At 39.0% G+C, this 21,886-nt stretch overlaps 1 protein-coding gene and 1 long non-coding RNA gene across 2 annotated transcripts; one reads left to right on the top strand and one right to left on the bottom strand.

Annotated features, from left to right (window-relative positions):
- The first annotated feature begins 94 nt into the window (after positions 1–94).
- LOC139974822 (uncharacterized) lies at positions 95–5,949 on the top strand. The gene is made up of 2 exons (XR_011795574.1): positions 95–1,410; positions 2,348–5,949. It is a non-coding gene; the product is annotated as an uncharacterized lncRNA (long non-coding RNA).
- Positions 5,750–21,726, bottom strand: LOC139974818 (cystine/glutamate transporter-like). Its single transcript, XM_071982262.1, has 8 exons — positions 21,158–21,726; positions 19,146–19,371; positions 17,047–17,091; positions 13,745–13,865; positions 11,435–11,635; positions 11,012–11,161; positions 8,956–9,133; positions 5,750–6,504 (listed from the first exon to the last, which is right to left on the bottom strand). Exons 1-8 carry the CDS (start codon positions 21,606–21,608, stop codon positions 6,440–6,442), a joined length of 1,437 nt encoding a protein of 478 aa, XP_071838363.1. The 5' UTR covers positions 21,609–21,726; the 3' UTR covers positions 5,750–6,439.
- Between the last annotated feature and the right edge of the window lie 160 nt (positions 21,727–21,886).

Below are 21,886 nucleotides of genomic sequence, written 5' to 3'. Positions count from 1 at the left end.
AACAAACTCACTTCCCCAAAAACCAAAACCTTTCTGTATTCACAATTGTTACTTTTTTTAAAGAAAAGTCGCCCTGGAAAGAACCTGGGCACGAAAACCAAACTACCAAACGACTGATCCGCTCTCAACCCCAGTCCCATTGCATCGGGGCTGTGACTGTGTGATCACTCGTCAGGTGTGCATCACCATTCCCCTTAGAAAGGGAACAGATACTACACAATTGTTACTACTTAGAGTCTCATTCCATTAAAAAATCCTTTCCTAAATGGGTGTAGGCCCGACTACAAGTATACTTATATATAAAGAACAAAAACAATTCCGACAATGACCGATTGATTAAAACAAGTAGCAACCATGCACTCCCTTCCCAAACGATAGAAACCGCTCCGTCTCCACAATCCTCAGTACTTAAAAATTCCTCTCCTTTAAAAATTCCTCCCTAATTGGCTCTTCTACTCCGACCTCGGGTATATTTATGGCTATCTGTACAATGTAATTATATAAGACTTCATTTACCAGCAATTCCTTGACTGAACATAGACAACTTTTCCAAGGAAAAAAGAAAAAGAAAAATTAATCCTTTGTGCATGCCGTACCACCTTGAACGAGGAAAAAAGGGTTTAAACTTTTTCAATATAGTTTTCAAAAGTGACAATATAGAGCACCATTTTGTAACAATCTACCAATCCTCCATTTTACCAAAATTTCACAAAGAGGAAGAGGAAGCTAATGAGTGAGTAGTCAATAGAATTATTCTATCCTCAACTTTCAACCAACGAGGCTTTTTTTTCATATAGCCTAAAGTAATAGCCGGACATAACGAAAGAAAACCCTTAGTTGAAAATTCCACAATGTGCTAGATATTCAAATATGGTCACCTTTGGTCAAAATTCTTAAACTGTTTTATTACATCTTTCGAGGAAATTTTCCTCACTGGGACATTCAGTCATCTTGTATGTTCCTTAAAAGTGTCTGAGAACAATTTGGATTCGTAAAAGACCTACAGGAAAGTACTTTTTGAAAACTTCTAGCAATTATACACAAAAAAATGGAGTGTTGAATTTGAACACTTTCCAGGTGTAACCGTTCACCCTACACCTGAAGGGTTACTCTGACCCTGAGTAGGGTTACATAATTCAAGTAGCGTGTATTTTTTACACCTGCAGAAATTGTACTTTCAGTTCGAGCATTCCGATTGGTCAAACCTCCCATCAGCTGGATTCTTAGTGCAAGTTAAGTATTTAAACCACTGACATTTACCGTTACTAAATGTACTATAGTAACCACGGCCATATATACGTGCAAGCCACATAACGTTACGTATTCAGTGTGCGATAACGAGCTACAATGGCATGGAAAATGACGTTATAGGAGACTGGGGCCTGGAAGAATTGATTGAAAAATTCGGAGGTATGTTTTGATATTATGTAAGTGAACGTGAAAAGAACGAGATATGCTTAGAGACCCACGACAAAGTTGGGTAGACGAATGCATTTGAATCGCTTGCGTTACGTAGACCTAACGTTAAAGTCATACGATAAGTTAATATAATAGGCTACTTGCTGTTTGTCATAGCCAACTCATAATTGTCAACGAATCTGTGTAATCTACATACAAGTTAAATTAAACGGAATTGCCGACGGACGGACGGAGGACTTTGGTCTAGGCCTTTTATGTAACCTAGTGCATTCTATTCCTTTTGGGCGTTAACCGTAACTTCGTATACCCTGCGAGTCACTTTTTTAAATAGTAGTACTAGCCTAGTAGGATATACTTAGGCTATTGCAAGGCAATGCATTTTTAAAAGCATCGAGCATGGGCCTATAGTTACGCTGGTACTATGTTTAATAAGGGATAAACATATATTCATGTAATGCAATATATAATTACCACTAATTGCCATTTTAGCTTGTAAGTTGTAGCAAGTAGGCCGAAGCTGATGTGGATCGGTGATACTTTTAGACCTAGGCCCAACTATAATTTAGCAATATTATGGAAGTGATCTAGCTGTTACAGTTCATAGCCATCTACACAATTGCATACAATGGGAGTGAGCATTGTTTTAAGCATTGTTAACATGATGCATTGGTTGTAAAAGTTGCCTACATTGTCTGATGAAAGTTTAATGCAAGTTCCTGTTTTGACAAGGAATCACTATAGGCCATCTGGCTTTCTAGTTTCAAATGTGCTTGAAGAAGACAACCAAAACTGATTAAATTGTGTGCATTTTCTTTAGGAATGTCAATGTTTTGTGAGGGGTACATGTAAATAACTGCTTATGCTCCAAGAATGTTTTAACACAACTACATTATGATGGGAATTTTCTTTTCTTTTCTTTGTTACTTAGGTAGCATCAACTTGGAATTCTATTTGCAAAAGATTTCAGAAAGACCTCAGCAATATGTGTTACTTCTTGGAGGAAGCAAAATACATCCTCAGCAGTCATTTGTGATCATCGAGAGACATGCCCTACCCCAGAGGACATTTATGAAGCCATTGATGTTGCTTCATATCATTCTACGTGTTAAATCTGAATTATACCAAATTGCAAGTTTCGGTGCCTGGGAATTTTTCCAAAAAGTTGTCAACCAGTTGCCTGGTGGTGTGAAGTGCAACCAGATTCGAGATTTTTATGCTTACCGTGCCAGCAAAAAAGACAAAGTAACTGCAGTTTAGCAGTTGTCATAGACAGCACTCCACATTTCCTCATCTCACGGATCAGAATGTATGTAAAGTTGTTGCTTATTTGGAATTGTCTTTGGGAAGAGTTGTTTCTTTGTGTTTAATTTGGAATACCAAAGGCACAAACCAACAACAAAGACAAAGTAACTGCAGTGTAGCATTCATCAGAGACAGCACTCTACGTTTTCTCATCCCACGGATCAGTATCTAAAGTTGTTGCCTATTTGAAATTGACTTTGGGAAGAGTTGTTTCTTGTGTTTAATCTGGAATACCAAAAGGCATTTGCCAACAACAAATACATAGTCACTGTAGTGTAGCAGTCATCATACACAGCACTCCATGTTTTCTCATCCCATGGATCAGAATTTCTCTAAAGTTGTTGCATGATTTGAAATTGACTTTGGGAAGAATTGTTTCTTTGTGTTTAATCTGGAATACCAAAAGGTATGCGCAAACAATAAAGACCAAGTAACTGAACTGTAGCAACTGAAAATGTTGGCACTTTTAAGTTGACTTCATTCCACAAGACAGTACTTTTATAGCCTAAATTGTTTATTTTACATTTAATGGGATATAATATATGGACCTCTGGAATAGGAAGGTAGTAGGGTGTTTAATTGCTGAAAATCGCACATTCTGAATTGTTTGTGTTGTCATTGCTTTTTGCTCTCTCTTAAATGTACCTCTCTGCTGTGGGCGATTCAAACATGCATCCATATATTGTTTACCTAATTACTAGGTAATAATTAACCTAAAACCTGTATAAAATATTTACTAAATGGGTGCTATGTAAACTTCTCTGGCAAAATTTTACATAACAGTATTGTATTTGCGTTACATAATAAACATGTAAAACTGTACAAACCAGCAGTTAAGTAATTATTACTTAAATGTTTTAGTGTTCTTATTTCACATGAAAATTAAGTATAATTTTACTTAACCTGTGTATCACGTTTTTTGAGTGTAAGTGTTATATTTATGGGATTTGGGGTTTGCAATTTCACCTGCAAGTGTCAATTGAACATTCAGTAAGGTGTTGGCTATATTCAACACGCAAAAAGTGTAAGAATAGCCAGACATGTGGTGTTACTACAGCTCTCCCATCAACTGAGTAATAAAACACCTTTGAAGAGCTAAATTTAGGGGACTGGGTGTGACAATGACACCTGCAAGTGTTGATAAATTCAACACCAGCGAGGTGTTAGATTTTCAACACTCGGAAAGTGTAAAATTAGCAAGGAGGGTGTTGTCCCTGTACGAGCTAGGCTGAAGTATTTGATATGACACTTATCGATTACTTTTCAACACTTCATTTTTTTGAGTATACTTCATTATTTGACATGAAACCCCATGAATAGTGAATCTCGTGAGCTAAACTAACAGGAATTTTATTACCAAAACAGCATCATGGTGAAACATTTATTCAAATCAACTAAAAAAACACAGCTTCTCGACCTATTTCAGGGCCAGTTGATCGATAAAGAAAGTTCATTAAAAAGGAGAGGATGTATTCCTGGGTTCGTCGCCCATACTTGTAGGAGACTGGTGTCCTGAGCCTGCAAATAAAGTTGAGACGTCAAATGGTGCCTGCGAAGGCAAATAATCAGGTCTAAACCGACAAGGTTTTACTTATAACAACATTCGAGTTTATCTTTTTGTGACGTGAAAGCCTGGGGGAGGGGGATGACCCCACAGCCCTGTACCCGTGCCTGCATTTCACCAAGGAAATGCAACTCTACATCTTATATTAACAGAGTAACATTTTCAACTTATTACAAGCGTAGGCACAAGTCTCAAAACGTCGAAAATAAAAGATGGCGCTACATAGTTATCTAATTGTCTGGAAACTAAAATGTTCAACCAATAAGTTACATACAAGCGGCCATTCACTGGATAAGTAGTGTAGAAAACCCAGCCGGGCTCTGGGGACAGTAAGGTGACTACACCCCCCCCCCCCTCTTGAAGTCTTGTCATTTCCTTAAGTAAATTGAGAATACATTGATCTGTATCCTGTATATCCAACCCGGGCCCCTAATTGACTCACCCCGGGGCTTTATCCCCTTGTACCACTCGTGTCGGATAGACCGATCAGCGTATATATTCCTGATTTGTAGTACATTCATTTTCTTATAAATAGGGCTTAACCCACCCCCAGGCCCTACGTCTTGTTATGCTTGGTTACTGTAAACAAAAAAATGGCTACTCCTTACGCTATACTGCTGTGCCTCCATTTTACATTTGGGAATTTTTATATGGGAGAGCAAACTTTTTTTAAATTCTTTCCTGATCATATTTTCCTCTCTCATTGACCAGGGCTCGGGTTGTAACCCCTGACCCCCTCACGCAAGCCTTGGCTGACAGAGTAACCTACAGACTATACAGACGTTCCTTTCTGTCCCTCTTTAGTATAAGGATCTGCTCAACTCATGTTCGGAATACGCTGCGGACATTTTCTGCCATGTAGGTCAAACCATGAACAACAACCCTGGTCAAACCCATATCCTCATACCAGGGAGTTGTTCCATAACAACTCCCTACTCATACAAGCATTTTATATGGCAAGCATATGACTTTTGCTAATTCTTTGATATCTTTATACGGAAGCATATGACAACAGCTATGTGAATGATGCTATCGGGTGACTTCAGGTCAACGAAGCTGACATTTCTTTTGTGTTTCTTCACAGAAGAAAATCATATTTCTACAAAAAATAAAGAAAGTTTGATGAAATTATAAATACAAAAAAACATTGACAACTAAGCGAATATTCTATTTCGTATCATATTTCAAGGATGAGTCAACAACAAGATTATTAAAGGAATGCAAAGATTTTGAAGAAAAAAAAAAATCGATCGACCGTGATGACGTCACAGACCATGTAATGTGAATCACGTCCCGAAGTAAGTGAATGTTAACCTGTTAGATTAGGTTATACATTCAATCAACCATAACTCGAGTTAGCGGCAAGATATTGAGATGGCGGTTTCATCTAGTATAGTAGAGAATGTCCCTTTAACTTTTGTAGTAAAAAACGAAACGCAAAATGAGTTTTAAATGCATATATATATATTTTTTTATGTCACTATAGATGTAAAATGTAAACTTTAAGATGGAAATTAACCGTAGAACCTGAAATAGTATAGCCTCATTGCATTCCTGAATACCAAGTTTACCTTCGACAATGTTACGAAGAACCCTGTATATATAGCATAGAAATTAACGTTTTAAAAAAGAGAATACTTCTAACAGATACAAAGAGAGAGAGAGTGAGTGAGAAAAAACCCTTAAAACTATTTTTGAAGGGATGGCCTTCCTATATACACACTATGGCAGTTGAGAATTTCAAACTGGAAGCTATTCATCAGACGATTCCACATCGTGCGCCTAAAGTCATTTGAATGATACTCTGCAAGCTGCAGAGGCAGACCCAATACATCAGTGTCCTTCTCATAAAGGCACATTTGAGAGGGGGTTGTTTGGAAGATGGGGGAGGGGGAGGGGCGGGGTGTAGAGATAGGGGTTGGGTCGAGAATCTATCTTAAAAGAAGGGAAGGATATAGCAAAATGTAATAAACGCATTTTTTGTTTTTGTTTCAAAGCGTTTGTCTTCCATAGTTGTCTTTCTCTCCTCCTTAGTTCTCTATAGCCCTTAGTTACCCGAGACCCAACTATAATCCTCCACATGCAATTCACCAGCCCTATAGTCCTCCATAGTTCTTCATGTAGTCACGAACCGAACCTCTGATAATTATAAAATCAATAGGTTTTCACCTCCTGTCGCACAGATAGGCACAGTTTCTGCAAGAATTGATTCGATGAATCTGGCAAAGAAAATAAAATAATGTAAGCAATCATTGGAGGAAAACATATCAGCTTTATACGTCCAGCGGTGATAGTTAATGTGTAACCTTTGACCTCTACCAAAGACAACAAGGATTTTCTAGACGTTACACGGGGCTTTCAGAATAAAGTCTGAGCAAGGAGGTATATATTAAGGATAAAATCAATGTTACGCATTGATATAATACTCTTAAAACTCGCATTTTCACTTAAGTTAAAAAGCACTTAACTAAAGAGAGAGTAGTGACTGACCACTCACACTTTATTTAAAGCTAACTACTTGACTGAAGTGAAACTGATTGACCAATGACATTTTAAGTAGAATGGTACTCAGTGGCGTCGCCAAGGGGGGGCCAGGGGGGCACGTGCCCCCCTGGAAAACCTAGTGCCCCCCGAGTGCCCCCCCATCTGAGATTTGGGTTGGTAGAAAAATATATATATATTTTGTTATATTCAACTCCCATCATCTGAGTTGGTTTTTCATAAGGACAAAGAAGCACAGTAATTCGTATTTTCTTCAAATGAGCTGCGAATAAATGAAAAAGTTTATCCTTGAACGTCGGGTATCGAAGTCGTAACCCGCGCCATCACAACAGGTGTCGATATTTACATTGAATGTGTCAGTGCTCACGCCATACCAGCGGATATACACGTCCGCTTCGCGAGCTACATGACTGTGAGAAGGGAGGGTACTGCAATATGTTGCCTTGGTCTGAGGTTGACAGGTTAGGAGCTGACGAAATGTGAGAATGTGAGGGTCCGCAGGCACCATACTTGCCTATATTTGTGGACCCATATATTAACCCTGTTGTGTAGGGGGTGCAGAGGTCATTTGAGGTCAGATGCTTGTAGGAACAAATGGCGAATGTTCACACCTGCATACTTAGCCATACTCGATGTGTGATCAAACTTTGGATTGCATTGTGAGATCCCTGATAGGAGCCAATAACGATGCTGGAACCTGTTACATCTTAATAGATAATGGGCGAAAACGAGAAGGACAAGAAAGGGGTCGGGGGTCATGCACACATTAATTCAACAAATGTAGGTTCTATTGATATAGGGTTAGGCATAATATCGACAGCATGTGGTTCATATCCTCTGCAAAATTCTGCGCCTTGTTAAAATCATTACCTCAAAAATAGCAATTTCTGGAGATATCTTCAGATCGAATTTAGCATCAAATGTGGCAGCATTTTGCATCTAGCCCATTCTCCGTATGCGAAAATTTTCCAAAGGAGAGGGGGGCAGTGGCGGCGGAACCGGGGGGGCAATGAAAAAGTTGAGGGGGCAAATGCATGATAAGCCCCCCCCCCCCCAATATTTACCAAGGCTCCGAAACGTGCATCTGCCCATTTTTCAATGCATACTTGTCGATCTGTCCGATGCACACGTATACTATATAGGTGTAATAATTTTAGTAAATGCTGGGGGGGGGGCCCTCGGCCCGTCCCCTGGCTATAGACCACATTGTCACCCCAACCGCGTCTTCAAGCCCCGTGAAAAGTGGAAGCAGTGAGTGTGAGTACCGGTAAGCGCAACACAACTTCGTCTTAGGCCAATGACTTGCTTTATTTCAGCCAGTTCTCCAACATCCCTTACTACACTCAAAAACGTCTTTGCGAGTACACTACGAGTAATAGCTACTCTCTTAAAACACCATCGAATATACAAATTACAATGTTTTTACAGACTTTTACGTGCAATCTGAGAAATTGCAGGCTTGAGACCCATATTTTAGGGCTAGGTATTCGCAGCATAAAACACTCGGGAAGTGCCGTTTCCGGCCATCTGGGGGTTTGAAAAACCCAAAATTTTCTTGTACGCTCCGCGCCAACCGATGGTGGCGCTCCGCTTAGATAGTCTCTACACATTAGCCCCCCCCCAATAATTTTCCCGATCCACCGCACCTGGAGGGGCACCCCCTCCCCTTACACCCCTCCCCAGGACGGCAATCCGTATCCACCTAAGTGCCCCCCATCAAATGCTGGTGCCCCCCTGTGCCCCCCCAAACTGAAAAGTCTGGTGACGCCACTGATGGTACTTCACCCCAGTAGGCGAAATACAATCAGGTTTAAGTAAAATTGGTTTCCAAATTTTACTGTACTAGGATGATTTTTAATTGAGAACATATAGGGCCTATATTCTACTTAAGTAAAATGTATTATGAATTGTTTTATTCCAACTTATACGAATTTAGGTAGAATAAAGAGCTAAATTTTAAGGCGGTTTGTCTGATACACGCGCGGAACACGCAGCCTTCACATAACGCGCACAATACACAAACGCACACGCGCACGCACTCCTGGCTGTAAAGCTTACGATACTCTTCAAAGCCAATATACGTATTTCGGCTGACATTTGGATTGGAGTTCCAATCATTGTTTTTGAAGGCGTGACTCTTCTCCAAAAATGAAAGAAATTTGGCTTACCAATAGCATTTTGGACCGACCGCGGCTTATTCGTCCATCGACAACCAAAGTAATAGAAGACCAGACCAAAAAGGGTGGTAACCAAACCAAGAGTGGACCGAACAGGAGTCGAGTAGAAGGACATCAACAAAACAAACATATTAAACAATATAAAGATAACTGGCGTGATAAGCCAAACCTGTTGAAGAGAAAAAGAGAAAAGATATGAATCACTCCTTTACCCTAACTCTTCTCCCCCTTCTTATGCAGTGGATATCTGTATTCAAGTATCAATCAGCGTTGGAGGTCATCAGTATTGGCGAAGGAAAATATGCTAGAACGTATGTTAATGGTCACCCAACTCAAGCATTTTCCCTCATCGAGGAAGTCAATTGTCAACTTTTCCGCCGCTGACGATCTGGGAATAATTTGATGGATGGAAATCTACCGAAATGTACTTTTGAAAACCTAACATGTCAACAATGTATGTGTACAAAATATTGATGGCAGTATAGCTAAATAGAACTCAACCCTTGCTAGAGTTGACCTTTAGACATTTGCTCAGGAGTCATTTGAGAGTGACTTTTAATGGTTGCGATTCTACTGTTCAACCCACGTATAGCGGACTCGCTTTCGACGCACCTTGTGGACACGCTAAAAAACATTATCAATCCTCGGAAAAAGTTCATTAAAGCGGAGGTCAGATCCACCTGTTTAAGAAGTTCCCATAGCTCCCTATGGAAGCCCCCTACAGCTCATACCGTGCTGTTTCCATGTAGTGTGCGTGTGTGTGTGATAGAAGAAAAAACTGTGATAAAATATCAGTAAATAAGATACGGTATGTATGAATAACAGAAAGATAATTGACTTAGAGTTCAAGGCATGCATACAATAGCTTGATAATTCCTCCTTGTCTATTTTCACGTTTGTTACTTCAATGTCACCGTGAAGTAACAATGACCTTACTGTTACCCTGCTGGTACGTACTGTTGCTGGTTTGCGTATATGAAAGCTGTCAGATTTCCATTGAAGGCCGTTACACCCATTAAAATTGTTTACCCTATGTCGGATTAAACCCCGCAAACTATACGACGTAGAGGTGCGTTGAGAGCCCTGGTCAGGCTCCGAAGACAATAATGTCACTGGGCCTTCTTCCGAAGTCTTGAAGTTTCCTTAGGTAGGGTTATATTTTGGTCATACATTACTCTTCATACCATGTTTCGCTGGATCTCCTAATTTAAAGAGAGCTCGGATGCACTCCCGTTCCCTCCCACCCCCACCCAGACCCACACTCTGTAACAACATTGCTTTGTCGACACAGGGCTAATTCAGTGGGTCATGCAGGGTGGATCCAGGACTTAATTAAGGATTGGTGTGGCCCTGGGGTCTTTGAAGCACGACTCCAATATATGGGAGGTTGTGAGTTAGTCCCACGGGCTCCAGATACACAAATACATTAGTGTAAAACGTGTTGGCAATCATGATATAACGTAAGTCTTCACTTTAATATATCTTATGGTTATATTTATCAAAGCAATTAAATAACAAAGGCGTACCACACTAAACATGTGTCAGAATTTATTCCCGTCAAAGCTTTAAAGTTAATTACCAGCTTACTGCACAATTAAATATATTTCGTAGCAGTTCTACTAAAGATGTCAGACTATGACTTGACCTCAAATGAACTGTGACCTTCACAAAAGACACTTTTTTGGTTGAGTGTTTGAATTGGATCCACCCACCGTATCTTTTTCTTTTAGTTACCGTGGTAACAAATATTTCAAACTTTGACTTTTAATGAACCTTAAATGACGTGTTTGAAAATAATGTCAAACGGATTTCTGTTGACCTCAAATGACCTTTGACCGCCACAAACCCACAAGTGTTGTACTTCGTAAAATATATCATACACCTAGTATGAAGCACAACAACCGTTATATATACATATATAGTCACTGTTTTAATAGCTCGCATATCACATACATACACGCACACATACACATCAACTCGCCGTCTTAGGTCAGTACTTGCTTGCAGCCAAAGGACACACAATTAACCAAAAATCAAATTTACTGACCCTGTAGGTCGTCGGGCGATTGGGTTGTTTCCACCGGAAGTAAGGAACGATCAAGACGGTTATCACGGTGAAGGCGGTGTCGACTGACGTCAAAAAGTCTATCAGAACGTAGACGTCACTGACCAAGAGGAGGAGAAGTGAGAGCGGCAACTGAAGAGAAAATGAATATTCAGTGTAAAAGTAATTGTTAAAACAAAATAAATATTTCATATTCATCAGTAACATTGTTTCTTCTAACTTATGAACAAAAGCGATGAGAAGTTGAATAAAGTAACAGTCTTTATTTCTTTCAAACTTTCAAGTTTTTGAAATTTCACATTTTAATATCCCAGCCTGCACCCCATCTACCCCCTTCCCCAGTTCATGCTACCATAAATACAGCTTGGTGATGCCAATATAGCCCAAATTCAAGGCGACACTCACTGATACCACCATGGCAGGAAGTGGCGTCTTCCACCTGACATGAATCATTGACATCACTTCCGGCAAGTAACCTTCTCTTGCGGCAACGAAGAACATTCGGCATCGCGTAAAAAGGAGCCCGTTGAGATTACCAGCGGCCGACATCGCCACAAATATCCAGATGGTCCATGACCAACTCTTCAGCACACGCACAGCAAATGTCTATAAATAGAACGCGGTAAACCATATAAACTCAAAATTAACCTTCATGAAAGTATCCTTATCAATGTGTTAATATGAACTTTATGCAAATGAAACGACACTGCCAGGGCAAAAAAGAAAAAAAGAAAAGAACAAATTATTCAATTTTTTTTTAAGGGAGAAGTAGGGTGTTGTCAGTCGAAGGGGATGGGTGGGGGAGTGAGTTTAAATTTGGTCATGAAAGAAATTGACTCATCAAAAGGCTCACGCTTCTTTCTTTTCAAGAGTATAATATTACAAGGTTAAAGCCAATTCGGAATCAGCGTGTGACTTCTGTAATTGCCTTGGCCACTTTTGATAACAAAATGCAGCATCTACATACATGTGTCAGCATACATAAAGGCTTCTCAATTTCATCCTTGTATATTGGGACTTGGACGTTTACACTTTATGACTCATTGAGGTACCGGTATATTTTAACACTAATCTTCATGGTTTGATTTTTTTTCTTATTTATTTCAAGAAACACTAATTGCAACCAATAGTTCAATTTGTTTACTTGAATATTGTATGTATTCACTCTTATTGACTTGTAAATAAGTTGATAAAACCTGCAGTTAAAAAAAAGAAAAATTGATTGAAATGATGAAATGACAAACCACACTGTAAGTGAACCAGCAGATTATTATTTAACCAAGCAAAATCCTGATTAGCCTCAAATGAGAAAGATAAATCTCAAAAGATGAATGAAAAAAAATAACGTCAGACTGATCTATATGAACCAACTATGGAAGTACAGCCTATAGGCTGTATAAGCTGCTATAAGCTAAAATATATGATATTTGCTATGGAAGTACAGCCTAAGCTGCTATAAGCTAAATATATATGATATAAGCTATGGACGTGTAGCCTAAACTGCTTAGTATAAGCTAAATGTAGGATATATGAGCTATGGAAGTACATGCAGCCTAAGCTGCTATAAGCTAAATTAATGATACCAGCTATGGAAGTAGAGCCGAAGCTTATATAAGCTAAATATATGATATGAGCTATAGGGAAGTAGAGCCTAAGCTTCTATAAGCTAAATATATAATATGAGCTATGAACGTATAGCCTAAGCTGCTATAAGCATAGGAGTAGGAGCCCAATTTGATTTGGGGTGGGGGCTGTAACGACTTGCCCGAAAAATATAACCAAAATTCAACATGTTAATGTACATATTATATAGGCATGCATCGGTTATTACATCGCATGCCAATAACATAAAATCATTTGCCGTGTTATTTCCCTTCCATATTGGTTATAATTTTGGGGAAGTCGTTACAATCATAATAATAATAATAATATAAGTTTAACCATTGAAAAACACATTGCAATTTATTTTTCTTTCAGTAGGTGCCCGAAAAATTCCCAGCATATTGCCCGAATTTCCACAAAAATATTTCGTTGGGGGCTGGTGGGCTGCCCCCCCCCCCCCGCCTCCTACGCCTATAGCTATAAGCTAAATATATGATATGAGCTATGGAAGGAGAGCCTATAAGCTGCTATAAGCTTAATATATGATAAAAGCTATAAGGAAGTAGAAGCTGCATATAAGCTAAATATATTGTATAAGCTATGGAAGTACAGCCTAAGCTGCATATAGGCTAAATATATGATATAAGCTATATGGAAGTAGAGCCTAAGCTGAAGCTAAATATAAGATATGAGCTATGGAAGTACAGCCTAAGCTGCATATAAGCTATAAATATATGATATACGCTATATGGAAGTACAGCCTACCCTTCTATAAGTGTGATATGAGCTATATGGAAGTGGAGCCTAAGCTGATATAAGCTAAATATATGATATAACCTACGAATAAAATATTATATGTATACGTAAGGCATCATAATGCTTATATATAGCTTCTAAGAGCAGGCCTTTTAGAAACTTCTTGAATTATAACTTCTATTGCGTGTGGTGTTTACAGTATGTTACGTTAAGTTGTAGGCCTAAGAGATATTTATTCTTTTAAGAATTTTTCTGCAGCGACTCTTGAGTGATTGGCTGAAAGAGAAAATCTCGTACCAAGTATAATATGTATATTCAAAATTGAAACAAATTTAATGTAAATGTATCATTATTTACCGCAGCAACCGCGTCAGACGAGAGTATTTCATCTGGTGTCAGTGCCGTCAGATATGCAGTGTTAGCTAGAAGATAGACAATAGTCACGAAAACCAAAGACACAACCATGGCAACCACAGTTCTATGATGTAAAATAAAAACAAGAAGAAAATACGCAGAATTTTTAATCTTATCGCATATTTCATCGTCCAAAACGTAAAGAAAAGAAAAGAAAAGAAAGAAAATAATTGAGTGCTGGTATAATATTTCAATAGCTATTCCAGTTGTTACGACGTTCATCTTTAAAATATGCCACATTTCTGGTATATGCTCCTTTAAGACTTAATTCAAAATGACGTCAGCTCCTCATTACAGGCCTTAGTGTATAACGTTAATCAATTGTTTGTGTTATGTCTTATATCTGAACCAATACTTTTTTTTATATGTAAACAATAACAGATTAACTTTATTAGGACGACAATCAACACAATTTTCCTTGACAAGTGTGTAATGTATTGTATACATGTTATTTCATGGCCATTAAAATATATCGATAAGTTCCCGTGAGTCTTGTGTTGCACTAATTGAGGAACTGACGTAACGGATCTGTTTCTTAGACCAAGTAGTCCAGCCACTTTTACTAATGAGTCTCAGCTGTTTAAATTGTTTACTATACTGATTGAAGAGGTTTGTTTACAAGTGACGAAACTTCAGGCTCGGATACCAAAGAATCTGCATGGTCATGATACGGAAAATTGATCGGGCCATGAAAGGCCAACTTGTCAGCTATCCAGTGATGGGTAGCGTTTAGCTAGTGAGAACTTCTATCTAGACTTAGAGACCACATTACTTTTGTGATATAGTGTGTAAAGTCGATGGGGCTTTTAATGGGCGTATGCTACCAGAAATGCAAGCTAAACTAACGACAGCCATTTTATTGATACAAAATATGTTACTTGTCAAAATATTTTACTTGTCATTTAGCCTCTGAAAAAGATCCTGCTAGGATCGAAACGTCAGGCCCACTTACTTTTACACATACACAATATATTCAACTAAAAAGCGTGCCTATACAACCATCCTTTAATTCCCGCTCATTTCTCTTTTGCAACTCAGCGACAACATCGCTGTTATATTATAACCTTTCCGATGAAATCATCATTCCTGACAGGTCTTTCCTTTGCTCTTTAATTACAAATTTTTACAATTATTATTTACTATTCTACACCTTTCGTTCTCTCTAAAAATTACGTCATCAAATCGACATGAGTAGGCCTACTATGTTTACTTCTAAGCGTAATATAGTCCAACTACATCGAAGAACTGTTTTAAGGTCTTCCCCCGTACAAAACGTGATTTGTTACAAAGAAAAAAGGTTGGTATACCCATCGGTTGTATAGTCTTGGCGAGAATCGGTGAGAGGATTGTCAGTTTAGTTCAGTTGGAGGTGCTGTGTTTTTTTTTTTTAGCAATAGACAGCTTCTTGCATGGTTGAGAGACCTAAAGAGATGTACCCTTTATTTGCTTTGTCACTTAAATTGTTAACCTTTACAGTGAAATACTTCAAGAACCACCAAAGAACAAACACTATACGCTGTTGTATTGTTACTAGCAATGATCGTGGTACAAGACTGCTATTTAGTTATTCTACACTATAGGTTGTAGTGATTGCGACGCATGTGAATGGCGAGTGTGTCAATCACGCAACAGTGATGTCTGGATGCATATTCCAGCTGAGTGTTGCTGTATATACGTGTTAGCATTTAGACGTCCCTGCCTATGCAGCCGATATCCACAAATCTTCGCTTGCTTAAAGAAACGTCTCATGCCGGTAACCTGACCAATGAGGTGTTACAGAAGTGTTAGGCACCACCATCGATCCCAGAAAATACACACACAGCTTGCTACCGTCGGTTATTCAAAGGAATTGTTAAGCAACTCCCCGATTAGACACAATAGTGTACAGTCAACACATGCAGCTACGGTCACTCAGAGAGTTGTTCCATAACAACTCCCTGGGTCAATATCCACAACACAGTGTACATAGCAGCGATGTACATCTCAGGTCTAGATAAAACTGATAACAAGGTATCACGTTTCATTACTGTCTGCATTTTGTAGCGACAAGTAGAAAATTTCACTTGCAAGCAACGGAAAGTTAACTTTTTCAGAGCGCGGCAAGCGGTTTGGGGCGAGTCTTCAATGCCTTTAACTCAATGAAAATTCATGTTGAAAAACAGGTTGTCAGGTTGCACAACATGCAGGCATCATATATTGACGTTGCACTTTGTAGTACTGCTACCGCCCCAACCCCCCCCCCCCCCCAGCAACCATCCCCATACCACATCGTATTCACACACAAAAAGCAAACAGCAATGAAATTTTAAATACTGTCACATTTTGATGATGTTCGCATACATAAATTCCTTGGTTCATCAGATCTCGTAATTTTTTTGCGTGTCAATGTTTGCGTTCCATTTGTTTACTTTTACACTGTAGGCTACAATGAAGGAGACAGCAATACTGATTCATATATATGTTAGTTTAGTAGGCCTATACCTAGCTCAGGGACAGTTTACATGATATTCAAAGGATCTGGCGGCCGAGTTAACTTGGCAGTATCATGGAAACACTGATATGTATACTGTATACATTACGTTGGGAAAATAACTATGTTCAACTGTAATGTCATTCGTATGTCGGCTTATACTGTTACCTTAATTGTGGTAGATGCGGCGTAGACCTGGGGACGAATTTGCTTTTCCCAAACAGGTTTGCAATTGTGGAGTTTTCACCCAATCATATTGCTCGTGACGTCAGCATCAATAATGACCATCGCTTGGAAGTTGCATGGAGGTAAAAACAGTCTGTATTTACCTCCATGGAAGTTGGAAGACAAACACTGAATCAGAAGTGATAATGTCCGTATGCCTTAAACATGTTAAAACATGAATGAGTTCATTGACGTCACTGGAACATGGTGAACAGATTAATATTTGTTGTTGATTGACCTGTGACACTTAGTTTAATCTAGTTACGGGGGATTCCTGTCAACACCCTATACTTATGATGCATACGCTACATTCCACTGGGTTAGTGTTTTCGTGGAAATCGGAATTTCGTTTCGTGGAACGACACTGATAGATGGGTGGAGGAGTGGATAGGGATGGACGGGGGGGGGGGGTGGGGTGCGCTGGAGGCGTGAAGCCTCACGGTGTCTGCTCATGCACTAATTCTTTTATGTTTATTGTCCACATGAGCAACTGGGTATACAGATCACAGTTATTAATTAACAAGAATCGTGTGACGGTAATTAAACTTACTTCTCTGGTCTTTTGATTTCTTCTGTCACGCACGTGATATAATCCCTGCAAATGGGAGAAGATAAAGAGATACACATTGATCAAGATCCCCTCTATACAGCCTGTGTTTAGCAGATATGCTGTGTCAAACTAAATTGTCACACATGTATCTTAGAATACAAGTCAAGCAAATAAGATTATTGAGCAAAATACGACCCCATTTCCTTCGACAGCATATAGATCACACATTCGATACTATAAAATGAAGTATCACATAATAACGTGAGCACTGACTACACATCTAACTCTTTTTTTTAGTGTATAACGTGTAGTTCATATAATAGTATATATTGCCTTTGTTGCTATGTGTAGTCTGTAAACCATGCATGGGGTGAGGGGGAGGGGGGGTAGTGCCTATCGAACATTTCTTTTTAAATTTTAATGTTAAAAGGGTATTTAAGAGAAACAGTGTTTGTTATAGATATTGGACCCTATAATGGCCGCAAAAACAAACACAAAATGTAGGCTACAACAGACTATAGCAAGCATTCACCTTTAGCCAGGTTTTGAATACCTCAACTGAGTTGCATAATAGATCATTAATTATTTTGTATTCACAGGTTTTCATGGTGTGATGAAAGATAGAGCAGAGCAGTCTATTGTAGATTTGTGTATCCATCCAACAGGGACGAAGCCAGAACTTTGAAAGGGGGAACATAATATTAAAAGGGGCAACATAATTTTAAAAGGGGCACTTTTCACAAAGGGAGCATTATTATCCTTAACGGAGCGTCATTACAATGTAAAAAGAAAATGTTTGCCCAAAATGCCTCCCACGTTTCGGGGTACTCAAGGGGGGGGGGGGTGCTACCCCTGCCCCACCCCCTTGGCTACGTCCCTGCCACCAAACGATGTCCCATTTTGCTTCACTCTCAATTCCCTTCTGGTACTTTAACCAGATTACTGAGTAGCGCATCTTTGACTTTTCATGGTAGTTTTAATCTGACCGTTCTGCCAGGTTGCCTCTCTCACACCAGAGAAATATAATTTCCAAGCCCTTGCCTTGAAGAATCGACCCCAATACCATAAAATCATGAATTATTTGTCATCCATGCATGGACTATTAAATTTCAACTTCAACCGGGTGCTGTGTCTCATTTTTGGAGAGTAGATATTATATACAAAGGCTGTTTTTACCTTTGTATATTTCATTTTTAAGTATTAATAACGTTAGAGGCCTATGAAAACATTTATATGTAATATAAATAAATAAAAACCCTGAAAAGTAAGTAAAGGCTTTATGGAAGTATAAATCGAGTAAATCTTGGATTATCGGGACACGGGTTCTCTCCTTTGTTTACCTCCTGATGCGTGCATGTGACCTCATATCAATTGTTAATTGACCGTGGACAAATGCGGTTATTTTGATAAATAAAACAAGATTATCGCAACTTAACGGACGTGACCATTTATAATGACAACTTATCTTACGGGAGCATGTAATGGCACAAGTTGGTTGTTCACAGGGACGTAGCCAGGGCGGGAGGGGGGGGGGAATGGGAGTGATCGCTTCCCCCCTTGTAAATCATGGTGCTCCGTTAAGTGTAAGAATGCTCCCTTTGTGAGAAGTGTCCCTTTTAAAATTCTTCTACCCCCCCCCCCTTCTTTCAAAATTTCTGGCTACGTCCCTGTTTGTAGCTAAACATTAATAATGTCTAGAAGAATGCGCTTCATTGCTACCTGCATTTATAAATAAAATTTTTTTTTTTTTAATTTCAATCTATTTGTTAAGTTGTCCCTGTCGGAATGCTGTGGGAACTCACCGTATGGTGTACTCAGCATGCAGGGATTCAGGGATTTGTAATTCACGTGGCTGTTTCCTGGTATAAGTATAGGGAGTTGTTATGGAATAACAACTCTCTGGTTCAAGTATAGGCCATAACAACTCCTTGGTTTTTACAGACATTTGGGATATTCAGTGGAATTCTTAAACATCATATATCGATTTATTGTTGATAGTTCTCTCTTAAATTAAGTTTTGAGAATTATTTGCATAATTTAGTATACAAACATGCATAAAATAAGATTATAAACTGGAAAATATAAACAAAAAGACTCACCAGCCTGCATATGCAAATATGCCAGAATAAAAAGCACTTGGCAAAAGTGCTGGTTGAAAATCTTCAACAACGAAAGGATTCTTGAAATTATCGACATTTCCTTGGAAGAGGAGAACCATGCCAGTCAATATGAGAACGGCCAATCCCATTATTTTAGCCACCGTTAGGAAGCTCTGAAGATGCGAACTGACCGGAACTGAGAGACAATTGATGAAAGTGATAAGACCTGTATATACAATGGAAGAAATTGAAAGGAAATTGGGTTTTAATTTGAAGAAACACAACCTAAAAGCATCAAAATGACTATATAATAACAAGGAAAGACCACTGTCGACCTCATGAATATGCAAACTTTAATAAATATACATTCTATGAGAGTTAAGTTCTTCTTTTATATGGTATTTTGACTAACTTTCTCTAGTAATATTACTGTCATTCGTTTTACTATAGATTGTACACATTTTGACTATATTTATACCAAGGTCAGGATTGCAGAGTATACCCGCACTTTGTTCGTCATAACGAATGGTTACTCAATGTCATCACGCATGGCCAGTTTAACTTCCCATACATGTTACCAAAAGTGCACTCTATATAGTCATTCTTCTTTCAATATGTCTAAATGGCATGCACGACCATGCATGATGTCTATAGCAAAAGTAGCGAATTCTCTCTTTTGAATTTCTATTAATCAAACCAGGGAGTTGTTATGGAGCAAAACAACTCCCTGATCAAACACAAGTTGGTATATATGGTATACCAAATATTTTTGAGAAAATTCGGGCAATATGCTGAGAATTTTTCGGGCACCTACTGAAAGAAAAATAATTTGCGATGTGTTTTTCAATGATTAAACTGATATTATTATTTTTGTAACGACTTCCCCAACAATTCTAACCAATATGGAAGGGTATAACACGGCAAATGATTGTATGTTATTGGCATGCGATGTAATAACCGATGCATGCCTATATATGCGCTTGCGAGCAATTTTGGTTTAGTTTTGTATGTATGTATGTATGTATATATGTATATTAGATCCTCCTGCCAGCAGGAACTTATCAAAGCCGCAAACTGACCGAAGTCAGTCTCTTACATTCACATTTAACGTCCATGATTGTCAATTGTCAACAACTCTGTAACTGGACGACATACGTTAATCTTGGAGTGACTCGAACCGGGGACCTTATGATTGAAAGGCACCGGCGTTAACCACTGAGCTATTACTGCTCTACTTACTGAGTATTACTGCCGGTGATGTTCAAACATTAACTGTGGTGGGTTTTTTATAGGAAGATACCGTAATTTGCCTTATTTTTTGCAACATCATCGTGGTCATTCAGAGTGCCTCAAGGCTCAAATCATGTTATTTGGCTCAGAACTTTCAGAAAAAGGACATTAAAATGATAATAATAACTTTTAGAGTCTCGATATGGATCAGTCAGCAAAATTCCTTTATATAATAGCGTTTACCGTCATAATTAAGTCAGTCTGTGACGTAGGCAGTACATGGTCAGTCTGTGTGTTTTTACTGCAGGTTAAAACTTGGGAGTCAGCATGCTGCGGGTTCCCTTCAAAAAAGACGGTTGTTGTGAAATCAGTCACCGAGCTGAATACAACAATGGCAGTTCTAGGTCTTACTACTTATTCAATAGGAACTTACAACCCTTAAGGGCAGTATTGGCATGGTCAACAATGACATGGATAAAGGTCAACTATTTCTAAAGATTAAATTCGATACCAGCAGTCTATATGGAATATTATTGAATTACGGTAATAATCTGGCTATATATCAGGGTGACTGTTTAAATATGTATCACGTAATAATTGTAGCATGAAAGTTTTGGCGTGATCCTATGCAAGTTCGCTTGTTTCAAGGTCACAGCGCCGCGCAGGTTGGAACATAGAGCCGATAGCAAATGATGCGCCAGCCTCCGTCCGACTGGTGAAGGAGAGGAGGGGAGGGGGCTTGGAAAGGGGAAGGGGTGAAAAGTATAAAAGTCTATACTTACACATAACACAAGCAGCAACGAGACGTATAGGCACGTAATAGTCTTCTTTATTACAATCGCCCATGAATGGTGTAATCAGGTAATTGGCTACGGTCAAAGATTGGACCGCAATGGATGCTGGACCTAAAATTGCCACCAAAGTCCAGATTCTAAGAAACGCCAAAACAGGTCCAAACGCCTCCTTAATGAAGATAAATTCTCCACCAGATTTTGTGAACGAAGACGCAAGTTCTGTATAAGTCAATGCCCCGCACATGGCGATGACTGCACAAGTTATCCATATGGTAAACGCCCATCCGACGGAGCCATCAACCCCTCGTAGTATACCCGTCGGGGAAACGAAAATACCCGTCCCAATCACGATCCCGATGATGAAGGCAACGCTAGGAAAAAAGCCGAGGACCCTTCTCAGGGCGACTTTGCCGGATGCAGGGTCATCCGAAGCACTCATGATGAATTGAATGAATTGCGACTTGTTGTTTGCAAATTGTTGTGGATTTTTACCTCCGTCAGCAAAACGAGCTACTTGGTCTGTGAAATTAGTCACGCACTCTACCGTATCAACCTTGCCTATTCATGGCCACTTGGTATGTATTCCTTCTTCGTTGCTTTCTTTTCCTTTTCGAGTCCGTTGTAGTGAGAATTATTGCTATACTTCAGTGGATGTCAAAAGATCAATTCACGCTAACGGCAATCATTATTAAGCTTGGAACCTATCATACGGATTAG

The sequence above is a fragment of the Apostichopus japonicus genome, chromosome 10 (assembly GCF_037975245.1).
Source record: "Apostichopus japonicus isolate 1M-3 chromosome 10, ASM3797524v1, whole genome shotgun sequence".
NCBI classification, from domain to species: domain Eukaryota; kingdom Metazoa; phylum Echinodermata; class Holothuroidea; order Aspidochirotida; family Stichopodidae; genus Apostichopus; species Apostichopus japonicus.
Note: the sequence above shows the minus strand (reverse complement) of the source record. Positions and strands in the feature narration are given on the sequence as shown.

Excerpts from the sequence above, each read along its gene's own strand:
- LOC139974818 (XM_071982262.1), bottom strand. The coding sequence starts at position 21,608 with ATGAGTGCTTCGGATGACCCTGCATCCGGCAAAGTCGCCCTGAGAAGG. Across the intron at positions 11,636-13,744 it reads CGTCTGACGCGGTTGCTGCG|ACATTTGCTGTGCGTGTGCT; the intron begins GTAAATAATGAT and ends TTCTATTTATAG. Across the intron at positions 9,134-11,011 it reads ATCGCCCGACGACCTACAGG|GTTTGGCTTATCACGCCAGT; the intron begins GTCAGTAAATTT and ends TCTCTTCAACAG.